At 43.4% G+C, this 13,059-nt stretch overlaps 1 protein-coding gene across 2 annotated transcripts in view; it reads right to left on the bottom strand.

The window, feature by feature from the left end:
* Positions 1-26: 26 nt before the first annotated feature.
* LOC121705369 (serine/threonine-protein kinase tousled-like 2) overlaps positions 27-13,059 on the bottom strand; it is a 29,626-nt gene continuing 16,593 nt past the window's right edge. For both annotated transcript variants that reach the window (XM_042086309.1, XM_042086310.1), the window contains 13 exons: positions 11,732-11,842; positions 8,796-8,932; positions 8,412-8,564; positions 7,866-7,932; positions 4,959-5,056; positions 4,622-4,703; positions 4,310-4,401; positions 4,084-4,173; positions 3,542-3,711; positions 2,614-2,752; positions 2,395-2,506; positions 1,479-1,586; positions 27-1,074 (listed from right to left, as the gene is read on the bottom strand). In XM_042086309.1, coding sequence (XP_041942243.1) covers positions 901-1,074; positions 1,479-1,586; positions 2,395-2,506; positions 2,614-2,752; positions 3,542-3,711; positions 4,084-4,173; positions 4,310-4,401; positions 4,622-4,703; positions 4,959-5,056; positions 7,866-7,932; positions 8,412-8,564; positions 8,796-8,932; positions 11,732-11,842 — 1,533 coding nt within the window. In that variant the 3' untranslated portion in view covers positions 27-900. The remainder of the gene's footprint in view (positions 1,075-1,478; positions 1,587-2,394; positions 2,507-2,613; positions 2,753-3,541; positions 3,712-4,083; positions 4,174-4,309; positions 4,402-4,621; positions 4,704-4,958; positions 5,057-7,865; positions 7,933-8,411; positions 8,565-8,795; positions 8,933-11,731; positions 11,843-13,059) is intronic.

Below are 13,059 nucleotides of genomic sequence, written 5' to 3'. Positions count from 1 at the left end.
GTGCAGTAACCACAGCAGTCGTTCCATAACCTGGCAAAGGAGTTTAATGAGAATGCCTCTCACCCTGAAGGTCTGCAGGGGAGTCCTGAGGCAAACCTCACATCTTATAAATAATAAAAAAAAAAACATTTCAAAACATTAAAAAAAAAAAATCATTACAAAACTTGAAAACTGCAGGGGGGAAAAACAACCCCCTCAAACCCCAACCCCTGGCTGCTGGTCACTCTAGCTCACCATTAAGCCTCCTCCCCTGTCCCTGTCCTGTAGCTTTGGTCACCTGGGCACTGGCAGCCCAAGGGCAGGGGCCTGCATTTAATAAAATCCATGAAGAAGTCCCAGCATCCTCGTCACAGGATGCAGGTGGCACAGTACTTTTCTGGGGTGAAACAGCACCCTCTAGTGTCCGTGTCTGAAACAGCATCCCTCAGGAGAGGTCTCTACTGCCTCGTTAGCAACTTCTAGAGTTCAAATGAGACTGGCATCTTCTGTGGTCTTAGTGGTGGTCTCGTCCAAGCTCTTAAAAAACACCAAGCTGACACCAAGTTTGGGTCCCCACTACACCTTCAAGCTCTTCAGCTTCCCACCACTGCTCCTTGCCATACTGTATATGTGTGTGTGTGTGTGGTAACTATTTAGCAGCTGGAAGTTGGTATTAGTGGACAACGTATGTGCTTTAGGGTGGTCATGGGAGTTGGGTATACATGAGCATGTATGTATAAGATCAGTTGGAGGAGGTGCTGATGTTGGAGTGTGTATGTGTGTGTGTTCAGTTAGAGGCGCTGCAGTTGTAGAAGTTGGATACGGAGTGTGTGTGTGTGTGTGTGTGTGTGTGTGTGTATGTGTGTTCAGTTGGAGGCGCTGCGGTTGTAGAAGTTGGATACGGAGTGTGTGTGTGCGTGTTCAGTTGGAGGCGCTGCTGTTGTAGGAGCTGGACGTGGAGGGTGTGGGGGGGCCCGGTGGAGGGGGAGCGCTCATAGACTTGCGGATGTGCGGCAAGAGGAACGGGTCATTGCCCAACTGCAGCACGTCTATCCGCTCCTCCTTCCTGTAGGCCAGGCATCGCCGGATAAACGCCTACAACACACACACACACACACACACACACACACACCTTACTACACCAGACTCACCACCAGACTCAGCAGTGCACATGGTTTCTGCCAGAGCAGACAGAATGTACTACATTAGCTTCAGAATGGTGTCACTGAAGGTGAAAGTGAGTGGGTGACTTCATTTATGGAATTTGTAAATATGTGAACTAAAGAGAATATAGTTTCATGTGAACATCAATTATCATTTTAACATTTTGTGAAAGGTGAGTGTTTCATTGTGAAGGTATGCAATAAAATTAATTAATTAATGTGATTTATTTGTGTGTGTGTGTGTGTGTGAGAGAGTTCCAGAGTGAGTGAGAGACAATGTGTAAGAGTGTGTCTGTGCCAGTGAGTGAGTAAACGTGTGCGTGCATGCGTGCGTACCTTGGCCTCAGGTGACACCACAGGTTTGGTGGGGAACTGCACCTCGGTGGCTTTGAGGATGGTGTTCTCCTGTAGAATATCCTGCTGCGACTGGTTATGGCCAAAGGGCTGCAACGTGCAAGAACACAACTTAAGCTAGAGTGGTCAGAAAAGACCATAAAGTGGTCTTTTATACACAAAGCATGATCTCTCAAAGTGCTAATCAAACTCGAACCCCCAAGAGCAAGCACTATGGCAACAGGAGCAAGAAGAAAAAAAAGGAAATCCATTTTGACAAGAGGAAACCTTGAGAAGAACCACAGCTCACAAGGGGTAGGGGTTGGGGGTATTTGCTTTGGGCCAGCTGGGTCTGAGGGATTAACCGCTATCTACGTGATGCGTGATACGTATTGTAGAATATCTAGAGGGCATATGATGAGCTCTAAAGGTTACTATTCCAAGGGAAAGTAGAGCACTACATCACCAATGGCATTTGTCCACACCACAGCTCATCAGAGAACCACACAGTATGGAGATGCAGCATAAGCAGGGGGGAACTGATCATAGCAGACTGGGAGGAATGAGGGGCACAGTAGCGATCGATGTGTGTGTTTTATTAGGCTATGAGGTATACCATATGTTGTGCTTTATTAGGCTATGAGGTATACCATATGTTGTGCTTTATTAGGCTATGAGGTATGCCGTATGTTGTGCTTTATTAGGCTATGAGGCATGCCGTATGTTGTGCTTAGGTCTGAATATCTTCTATGTAAGCAATGATATACAATCAACCGGCAAATTTGTGCATTTATGTAGATGTGTGGTGTGTGTATTGGGTGTGTCTATTGTGTGTGTGTGTGTGTATACTGTGGTGTGTGTGTGTGTGTGTGTGTGTGTGTATGGAGTGGGGTGTGTGTATAGGGTTTGTGTGGTTTACCTTGCGTCCGTAGACACTCTGGTAGAAGATGACCCCTACTGACCACACGTCCACCTTGTTGGAGATTTTGGGCGGTTCCTTCCCCACCACAAAGCACTCTGGGGGCAGGTACCTACACACACACATACACAAAAGAGGCATTACATAAAGCATTGTGTAAGGGCAAGAGTATGTGTAAGTGTGTGTGTGTGTCTGTCAGGTCGTGTGTAAGTTCAGTACCAGTAAGTCCCAGCTCCCTGTGACGTGAGCTCCATCCCATCCACTGAATTGTAGCTGTCATCGTCCATGATCTTTGACAAGCCGAAGTCTGTTATCTTAATCTCCCCACACGCCGTCCCATTCACCAGCAGGATATTACCTACATGGAGCAGAGAGCGGCCGGAGGAGAGGGAGGGAATGAAGAGGGGGATAGAGGAAGGGACAGAGGGAGAGGAGGATTAGAGAAAGGGATAGAGAGGCAGGGAAAGAATGAGAGAGAGAAACAAGTCAGAGAGGGGCTAAATGAGTGTCATATGTAGATGTTGAAAGTATACAGCACAGGCCCAGTTCTCTCACTGCACAAACTCCTCTGGTGTGAACCCCAAACCTCTTCTGCTAGGAGCCCTCAACTTAAAGGACCCTTAACGCTAATTTATGGGCCCAGTGTCGCTTGACAAAAAATATTGTTGTCGACAGATGTCAAGGCATTGTACTGTGTCATATTCCTGTGCCATCAACAAATTGTCAAAAAGAAACTTCGCCTAGTTTCTATAACATTTTTATACATTTTCTACCGTTACATCTCACATCGAAACGAAAGTAAACACATTGTGACCAGGGCAACACAACAGAATGTAGAACTCTGGTAGAACTTTGACTTGATATCCAATCAGCGTATGTAACAATGTCTGGGCCGTTTCACTTTTTTGTATGTATGCACCAAGCGCCGCGACACCCTAGCAGATACATACCTAGCAGAATAATATTTTGTCGAGTGATGCATGTCTGCACATGTCTGCACTCAACAGCAGAGTCAGCAGAGTCCCAAACATCTCACTCCTCTAATCTGGCCCATCACGATCATAGCCCCTGCTTGAGCAGATTCGGCCCAGTTGAGGCCCACATCTGGCCTCTTCACCCCACCCACCCACCCCAACCCCACACTCACCAGGCTTAAGGTCATAGTGGATGATGGGGGGTCGGATCTCGTTGAGGTACTTGAGCGCATTCACGATCTGCATGACGATGGACCGTGCCTCCTTCTCGGACATCAGCTTGTGCTGCTTCAGGTAGAAGTCCAGATCGTTCCCCTCGCAGTACTCCAGAACTGTGCAGAACCTGGAACAGCACATCAACACAGACGGGTTTACGCCACGGGAGCCAGGAGAAAACAACAAACAAACAAGCAAACAAAAACAGCATGGTCTGATGACTAATGAACCCTCACTGACCCTTGTTCTCCCTGATCTCAAACTTCAGCAGTTTGATCCTAGTGTGGTAAGCTCAGTCTTTCAGTCAATAAGAAATTTGAGAATTGAGGTGTGCCATATTGGTCTTTGAATTGGTCCATATTGGTTGAACTATGGAGATAAACCCATTTAGGGTCTGTTGTGAGGGAGGAGAGGCTAGATGACCACGTGGTTTATTGGAAAAGGGAAGTGCAGGTGGGATGGGGAGGGGTTTGTGTGATAAGCAAAAGGCGTGTCTTACGAGTCAGTGTCCAATGAGAAGTAATCGTAGAGTTTGACGATTCGTGGGTGGTCCAACTCCTTATGGATCCGGTACTCCCGACAGGCATGTCTGAAACACCACAGAGAATCATCAACACGCGCACACACACACACTAGTATCTATTAGTTGTTGAAACCCCTAACACACACACACACACACTAGTATCTATTAGTTGACACACACACACACACACACTTTAACGTACTTGTGATAGTTCTCCTTCTTCTCATCTCTCCAGTTCTTGTTGAGCTGGTGGATCTTCACAGCCACATATCGCTGCTCAGTCAGATCAAAGGCCTGTAGGTCAACACACACATACACAGCTGAAGCAGCACAGGACCAGTGTGTGTGTGTGTGTGTGTGTGTGTATGTGTGTTAGATACTAGTCAACTATTATAACCAAAAGTCTGTGCTGTAGGCAGCAGTGAACTAGTTATGCACAAAATGCTACAATATTGGCGTGTGTGATTGCGTGAGAGTGAGTGTGAGTATGTCTAACAGAAGAGCCTGGCCTTACCTTGTAAACTTCACTGAAGCCTCCACGGCCCAACAGGTGCAATAACAGGTAACGGTCATTTAGTGTGGGGTGATCTTTAAACCTGAAGAGCACACGTACACACACACACACACACACATTACAGGTGCACTGGTTGATTGTAAAGTGATTGCAGCACATTTTACAAGATTTAACAACAGCAAGGATACAAGGATATAGTCTGCCATTTTTAATAAATAGAAAGAGAGAGTATAAAGTGCAGTGTGTGTACAGTCCATGTGCAAGTGTGTAAAAAGTATGATAACCAACAGCAGTGGTGATAACCAACAGGTGCATGTGAATGTGTGTGTTTACGTACTGCGAGTTGTCTTCATTGTGTATTCTTTTCAATTCTCGGATGTGAAGATTCCGCACACGTTCCAACCGTTCCAGCTCTGCCTGGATCTCAGCTTCCTCCTGCAGGCAGGCAGGCAGGCGCACACACACACACACACACACACACAGCAGGAATTAGAAACGGTTCAAAGAACGAAAACAAACCGGAAACGAACACAGTTTTTGGATGAACGTAACCGAATACCAATTTCACTTGTTTCGGACTGAAAACGCTATTTTCAATGTTAGATAACCAGTTAATAACGGTATTCATCTTTCCGATTAATCTTTCTTTGAATATTATTCAAAAGTTTATAGGCTTGGAGAGTCACCTGCCCACACAGTGTTCCCTAGACCCCTTATAGCAGAGGTAGTCAAATGGCGGACCCTGACGTGATCCTATCCGGACCCAGACCATAATAGCTAAATTTAGATTTTCAGTCGAGTCAGTGAGTAAAGTTACTATGGTGAAGAGACTCACTGATAGCCTGAAACGAGTGAGGAGAGGAGACGGGACGAAAAAAAAAGGTGGATATCTAAGTTAGCGATAAGTAAGGTATTTTCAAATCATGGATTGCTCAGGAGAAAGCTAGACAGTGAGGACAGAGCTTTATATAACGATACGGGGGCAATACCACGCAAAACTGTTACGTCCATAACGCCAACTAAATAGGCTACCATGGCATTGTGTTGGCATTATGGATGTGACAGTTTTGCGCTGAATTGCCCTGGACCGACTCTCATATTCTGAGACGGGCGATTTTTAAAAGCGCCAATTTGAAGCACCTCTACTAGACAAAGCAAATATTTTGAGCAAGCATAGGGTAGGCTAGGCCTACCCATTCACCAGTAAACTGAGACCACAGAATATTTTTTATGATTTAAGAGGGCAATAAGCTTGATCCACCACAATCTAGTTAGGCCTACATCCATTTACTGCCCAACAACGTAATGTTCCTGGCTTTCCAGGATTTCGGGTCAACATAAAAAAAAAAAAAAAAATCAATAAAAATTAAACTTGCTGATTGATGGGATCAAGAAACCAGCTGTTGAATATCCATCCTAAGATCTTAAAAATAGCCAAGGCTACTCAGTTTTTCTCCCCAATTACTCTTATCCTGCCTTATTTCTCCTCATTTGGAATGTTGCTTTTTAGGCTACTTATTTTATTTCACATTAAACATTAGGACTAGGCCTACAACTAGGCTACATACATACATACATAGCCTATACACACACGTTAAACGTTATGATGCTCCGGACCTTTGCTTGAGGAAATTTTCCGTAACTGGACCTCGCTGAAGGTTAATTGAATACCCCTGCCTTATAGGATGAATTTAGTCGGATTTTATGAATCGGTATCTCCCCTGTATAATATGCTAGACCTACTATCCAACACTATCTAACTGCCTTTTCCAAGTATATAGCCTAAATTACTGAAACATAACATAGGCTACCAGAGACGCTAGGAAAATATCTATAGGCCTGCCATACAGTTGGTAGCGCCACACAGCGTTTCTCAAACTGTGGGTCGCAGAGACATGCCAGGTGGGGCGCGAACTGACGTGAAAACAGGAGTTTTTTTTATTTTTTATTTTTATCTGTAGCCTAGGCAGCACCCGGTGCGCAATGGACGCACTGTGTTATTCATAGGGAAGCGCTCGTGTCAAGGCAGCTTAGTCCCGACCTGAATGAGATTTTGAACAAGGTTGTGAGAATTATGAATTTCATCCAGACCTGGCCCCACGTTCACTAATGAAAATTGGTGATGAAGCTGGCCTATCTTAGCAATATATTTGGAAAGCTCAATGAGTTAAATCTCCAGTTACAAGGCAAAGACAAGCACCTACCTCACCTAGCAGATAAGATTACTGCATTCACCAAAAAACTCGAGGTATGGACAGGCGCCTCGATCACGACAGTATATTAATGCCTTTGAGAATCTGAGTGAAATCGCTGAAACGTCTGATTCGGGAGCCACTCTTGTGATCCCATTTATTAAACAGTAGGCTTACATCACATCCCTGCAAAGTTTATTTCAAAAATATTTCCCAACCAGCAGTGCTCAGTATGACTGGATTATGGATCCATTTAATGCAGCATGTTGGTAGGCTATTTCATTGAATATATTGTACAATGCTGTAAAATATTGGCCTGTGCTTGCTAATATGTTGCTGGAAAACAGAAATATGTGTGTTTAACTTACAGTGGCACATTATGTATTTATTTATCTGCAGCACCAGCTGATTTTAACTCTGCTGAAGAGGACATAGAACTTGTCGTTATTTCAATAAATGTGACAATTTTAAGCTTGATGCACTTTCTTAGAGTGATGATGGACAGGTGGGGCTCGAAAATGCCCCCTTGATCAAAGTGGGGAATGAAAGAAAAAGTTTGAGAACCACTGGGTTAGGCTATTACAGGGCTTAATGCAAGGACATTTACTGTGCATAAGTCAGGCTATCAGACATTTATTAGGTGGCTAATTGCCTACTTTCAAATCTCGCTCCATGCCTGAACAGTGTTTTTAACAGTTAGCCTTGATATCTAATGTGCTTTGATAATATGCTTTGATTTAAGCTTTAAGGCTGTTGGGCAAAAAAAAGCTTATAGTATTGTGCCACCGGCCATAAATCAATTTGTAAAGGCAATGTCATTTTTAAAGGAACGTTATTAACTGTTCTTCTATAACATTCTAACCGGTTACCATTTAGAGGAGAGTCCTTGGAACACTGGAGCAGAAAAAATACTGGTTTTGCTCAGAACGAACCAAAATGAAAATCATTCTGTTTTCAGTCCCTGACGCACACATACATTGAAAGGCTGAAATCAGCCCTTTATGTGTACAAAGGAAAGGAGGGAGAGAAGGAGGCATGTGCCACGCTGTTACCTTCTTCAGGTGTCCAAGACGCAGCTTAAAGATTTCCTCCTGCTCATGGTATTCCGCTAGTGATAACCTACACAAACAAACAAACAGACAGATACACACACACACACACACAGATGAACTACAGGCAGCTAAGGCACAACTAAGTGCAGCACATATCCATGATGTAGCAAATCGCCTAATGTAAAGTTCTGTCTCTACTAGTCTGTGACATTACAGAACAGAAGTAATGATGTTGACTTCCTCCTCTGTATGCACCTTCTGCTCATTACTGTTCAGTGGAACTTCCTGGTGTTAGCTAGTGCTAGCAGAGATGGATTCTAGAAAGTGAGGCGCCATTTCTTTTTTTGGCATCAGACTCTGTCGCAGATGCTTGATGAGGATTTCGGTGGGTTATGATTGACCCTCCCCCGCTCCACCCCATGTCAGAATCTAGAGAGAATCAGGAAGCTGCATTGTAAAGCAGAGTGGCGAATCCCAGACAGCTAGAGAGCAGAGGACCTAGTAAAGCCGTGTGCTAGTGAGAGCGGCCGGCGGAGGGCTACACACGTTTCGTTCTCCAGACCGTTGCTCTTGCTCTTGCGCTTGTTGGGCTCCACGCTGGGCGGCGGCGTCTGCGCCATGGAGGGCGGTTTCCTCTTGCCCAGCTGCTTGCGCTGCCGCTCAATGTCCTCGCGCTCAGAGTTGAGGCGCTCCTGCTGCCTGTTACCGTGGAAACACAGAAGGTGCACCATGGGGCGGGTTTATTTAGGTTTAAGGGAAACAGAGAGGAGAGAGAGACACCCATCAAGAATACTGAAGTGTGAGTGAGTGTGTGTGTGTGTTTGTGTACTAAGTTGATGAGATTCCAAAAGACAGAGCCATCAGTCCACTCAGTGAAGGTAGCTTTGTCTCACAGTGATGTGTTGTGTGCATGTGTGTAGGATGATTTACTTGATGAGGTTCTGGAAGGCGTATCCATCTGTCCATTGCTCGGTAAAGGAGGCCCCATGTCTGACGGTGGTGAAGTGACCCAAACGCAGCCGGTCCTGCATGCTCTTCTCCCTACACGCAATTTTCTCCTGCTTAGACTAAACACACACACAAAGGCTTTACATGCTACTCTTCTCCCTACACGCAATTTTCTCCTGCTTAGACTAAACACACACACAAAGGCTTTACATGCTACTACTGCTTCTACACGCAATCTATTAGATTATAATATTATCTATTATTATTAGCCATAGGGAATTCAAAGAGATGACCGCAAATGCATCAATATGTCTAAAAAGGTTGATATTTATTCAATATCCTTTATAATGGTTGGACTTGTGGAACATTTTAATGATGGTGTTTTACCAGCCAGTTTAGTTAAACTTAATGGATCTTTGGTTGAACTTCAATAAGGTTTAGAGAGGTGATGACTGGTTCACTGGTTATGACTGATAATGATATCTATCTATCTATCTATCTATCTATCTATCTATATCATTATATAAGTATCCAAGGTGTTTAGTCATTTCTCAGCAGGTACAACATTTAAGTGGAACTTCAGTGAAAGAAAAATGCTAATGCAGTGCTTATTAAATTGACATGGCGTCATTTTCCTAAAGGTAGCCTAAACAATTTTATAATTGGAGTGGTTTGCAACAAACTAGGCTACAAAACATGCCATTTGAATTTCATTGAGGGAGATAGGCCTATCTGGCTATGTGGCTCATCTTGTCAGGTGCGGTACCTGACACTTCAGTAAAGCAGCCACTCCTTTAACCCTTAGAACCCTAAGCTGTTTTTAGGGCATTTTCACTACCTATTCATAAGGATTTATTCTTGTCATTGTAAGTGCCACACACACACATATTATATATTGTTTTTTTCAGCAGAGTCTAGGCTATCCAGATCTTTTCATTTCATGTATTAGTACTAGCATTGATTTTATTTAGATTTTTATTTTGAAATTCTTATATTTTGACCTGTATCTCACCACAGCAAGCTCATAGCTCTACATGCATTTAATGTGTGTGTAGGGCAGACTGTCCTGAAACGGGCAATATAATTGCTATGTTGGAGGGATACTCTGGGGCTGAGCAATTTACAGAAATATGTGGTGTGTGATTTACGGAAATAAATGCCATTTTTTATTTAGCGATGAAAAATGACCATTCTGTGCTCCATATCTGTGACACGAACTGATCTGACCTGACTTGACCCAAGTTTGCCTGTTAGCATGTGTGACTATGGTGTATGCACTCATGATGATTCTCAACTTTTTACTGCATTGCCATGAACAAAGTAAAGGCAAAAAAGGTGTTTCTTTGTTGAACAAATTGGGATGCAACATGAGCCTTGAATTGGATGCCATGCAGGAATTTGCTAGGATCTCAAAACCGGATTATGAACATGTTTTGCCATAGAGAAACACACGATAGCGTTGGATACATTTTCATGTACCACATCAGCATTTTTGTTCCGTGATTTTTTTCTAAATTGCTTTACAATAGCGTAGGGCCCTTGTCAGCAGCCTTCGGCTTGCCTCTTGCCACTATTCACTCCTTCGTCATTTCTGAGTCATTTACAAGATGTTTACACACACACCTCCGTAAATAGAACCAACTTGACGTTGACTTCAACCTGTGCTATATCCTAGATGAGACTGCCTGGGTTATTTTGTTTCGATATCAAACACATAGTAATTGTAGCCTTCAGGGAATAGGCATTTAAAAGAGACAGAGAGTGATATAACTTGTATGACTTCTACAAGCTCAATAACATCCACAGCGGAAAAAAGAAGGTAAGAAAAAAAGTCGGAAAACTTAGAAGGCAAGCAAGCAAGTTTGGCGGTTGTTACTGAAAATGTGAACATGCACGTTGCACTGTTGTGCGGTGGATTTTCGGAATTAATGGAGTCGGCGTTTTTTTTAATATCGAGGCGCTAGTTTGTCCGATCTGCCTGCTGGTATAAAATGAATTGCGCTGTCTGTCTGAAAAAGACGCGCTCTCTTCCCATGCAGTCAAAATGAATGGGAGTCACCCCGTCATGCCAGTGCGTAAAGTAAAATGTGAATGACTTGTTATTTTATCAAGGATTTCTTTCTTTTTGCAAAAAATGAAGTACTTAGGCATTAATTAGTAGGCCAGCAGCATGTTGAAATTATGTGCCAAATTGCGTTTTTTATTACAATGATAAAATTGTAAAAGGACGTGACCAAAGCTGAGGCAAGCCTTGATTAATGCCATCTTACTCCCTCTACGGCTACGGCAGAGCCTGCTAGCATAGCAACATGCTAACACATTCGCGCCGCGCGCCAGAGCGTTTGAGTGCACATACCGACGCGGTAGAGGTATGACTCAACTCGTGAAAGTTAAGGTAAGAACATATATTACTACTGATTTTGGGTGGCGTGTTCCTTTAAGACCAAGTTTTCCCACGAGCGAACTCTCCTTTCGCTTTTGCCTCCTTTGAATTTGCAGATCACGCCACTCCTTTCGTAAATATGTCTGAAAGTTTTTTCCTACCTGGACCATCTTTTGTGTCAGATTGGAGTATTTCATCTAGCCACTCATGTTTAAACGTTAGGCAGACCTTTTCTGGGGCATCTGCTCTGCCTTTCGCCATGGTAGCCTACTACATAACTGGAGCAGGGCCCGCCACTTAGGCTACATCCGTCTTGGTTCTCAGACATGGTTTAAATGTTTATTACCTAGCCTACGCCGTTGATGCTCAGATTTTTAACCCCTGAAAAAAAAAACGTTTGTGCGGTCTGAAAAATGTGCACGGTCTGATAAATCTATTGCGCGGCCACTTCGACTGGTCTGCGCGGCCGCACGCAGCTTAGAGGGAACATTGCTCTGTGGTAAGATCAGTTTATCTTACACACACACACACTCACCTTCTCTATGAGAAGTTTCTTGCTCATGGTTACACACTTGTTGAGCCTCTCCTTGTAGCGCTCAAGCATCTTCTGCTGTTCATCAATCTGCCTGCGCAGATCACAATTCACCTGCACACACACCATCAACATTAATCTTTCCATACACATTGTGCATAAACACACAAAAACACATAATGTAAGATGTAACACTGTGCGTCTGTAATTAAGTGTTAATTGTGTTTGTGTGTGTGCATGAGTTTACCTGCAGTAGGTCATCCATTGTTTGTGTTTGTTTGTTTATGCATCTGCGTGTGTGTATTTATACCTGTGTTTGTTTATGTATGTGTATGTGTGTTACCCGCAGCAGTGGGCTATACTACGAATCTCGATTAGTGGGTTAGCGAGGTATGTTGCGCTCAAAGCCAGGGTATGCTATGACACGAAAGTGGCTATGTTTTAGCGTCGCCGTATCACCATGGTGTCTTATGCTGTCAACCAAACCTGATTGGGAGCAGGGGGGTATCCCCAGGCAAACCTGGCTTATTTCGATAAGTCTCGCTAATTTTAGTGAGAATTCCGTTCCATTAATGAGGTTAACGTGAATCCCAGCTTGGTAACCATGGGAATTTATGCCACAGAACTAACCTGCTCCGTAGCAGGTTAACTTTCAAGCTAAATTAAGCTGTGTTGCAAAAAATACCAATCATTCAGAAAACGAGTCCAAAAAGATGGTTCCGTCAACCTGTGCTGTCGTCACCTGTAGCTAGGGTTGCTAAATTCCGGGAATTTTCAAAGTTGGAAACTTTCCATAGGAATTAACGGGAATATATGGGAATTAACAGGAATAAACAGGAATTAATGGGAATAAACTGGGAATTTTTAATATGGCAAGTTAGTCTATAACAGGGAACTTAAATGTAGTGGACAAAACCCCATCTTGAGAGCATAATATTAGTTAAAACAACCTGATTTAATGCAATTTCAGTCGAATTTCTACCCTGCACATCAGTCAATCACATACACACAGCAATCAGCATAGGCTAGACATAAAGGAAACCTATGGTGCGTTCATGTGCATGGGAAAAAAAGGTTCCAACCAATCGGATTTTGTTGTTGAGTGGTGTGGTGTATCTTGGGCAGTTCAGTGTTGCTAGTTTAGCACACAGTAAACAATAGGCAGAGAATGGGATTCCCGCTAGCAAATACGAACATTCAAATCATATTGCTTTTTACGAAACAAAATGTTAATGTTTATATATGAAACAGTTTGAATGAATTACCCAAAATTCCCAGTTAATTCCCGTAAATTCCAATTAATTCCCATAATTTCCTTTAATTCCATTAAA

This window comes from Alosa sapidissima, chromosome 3 (assembly GCF_018492685.1).
Source record: "Alosa sapidissima isolate fAloSap1 chromosome 3, fAloSap1.pri, whole genome shotgun sequence".
In the NCBI taxonomy this organism is placed as follows: domain Eukaryota; kingdom Metazoa; phylum Chordata; class Actinopteri; order Clupeiformes; family Clupeidae; genus Alosa; species Alosa sapidissima.
The sequence above is the reverse complement of the archived record's forward strand: the minus strand, read 5'-3'. Positions and strand labels throughout refer to the sequence as shown.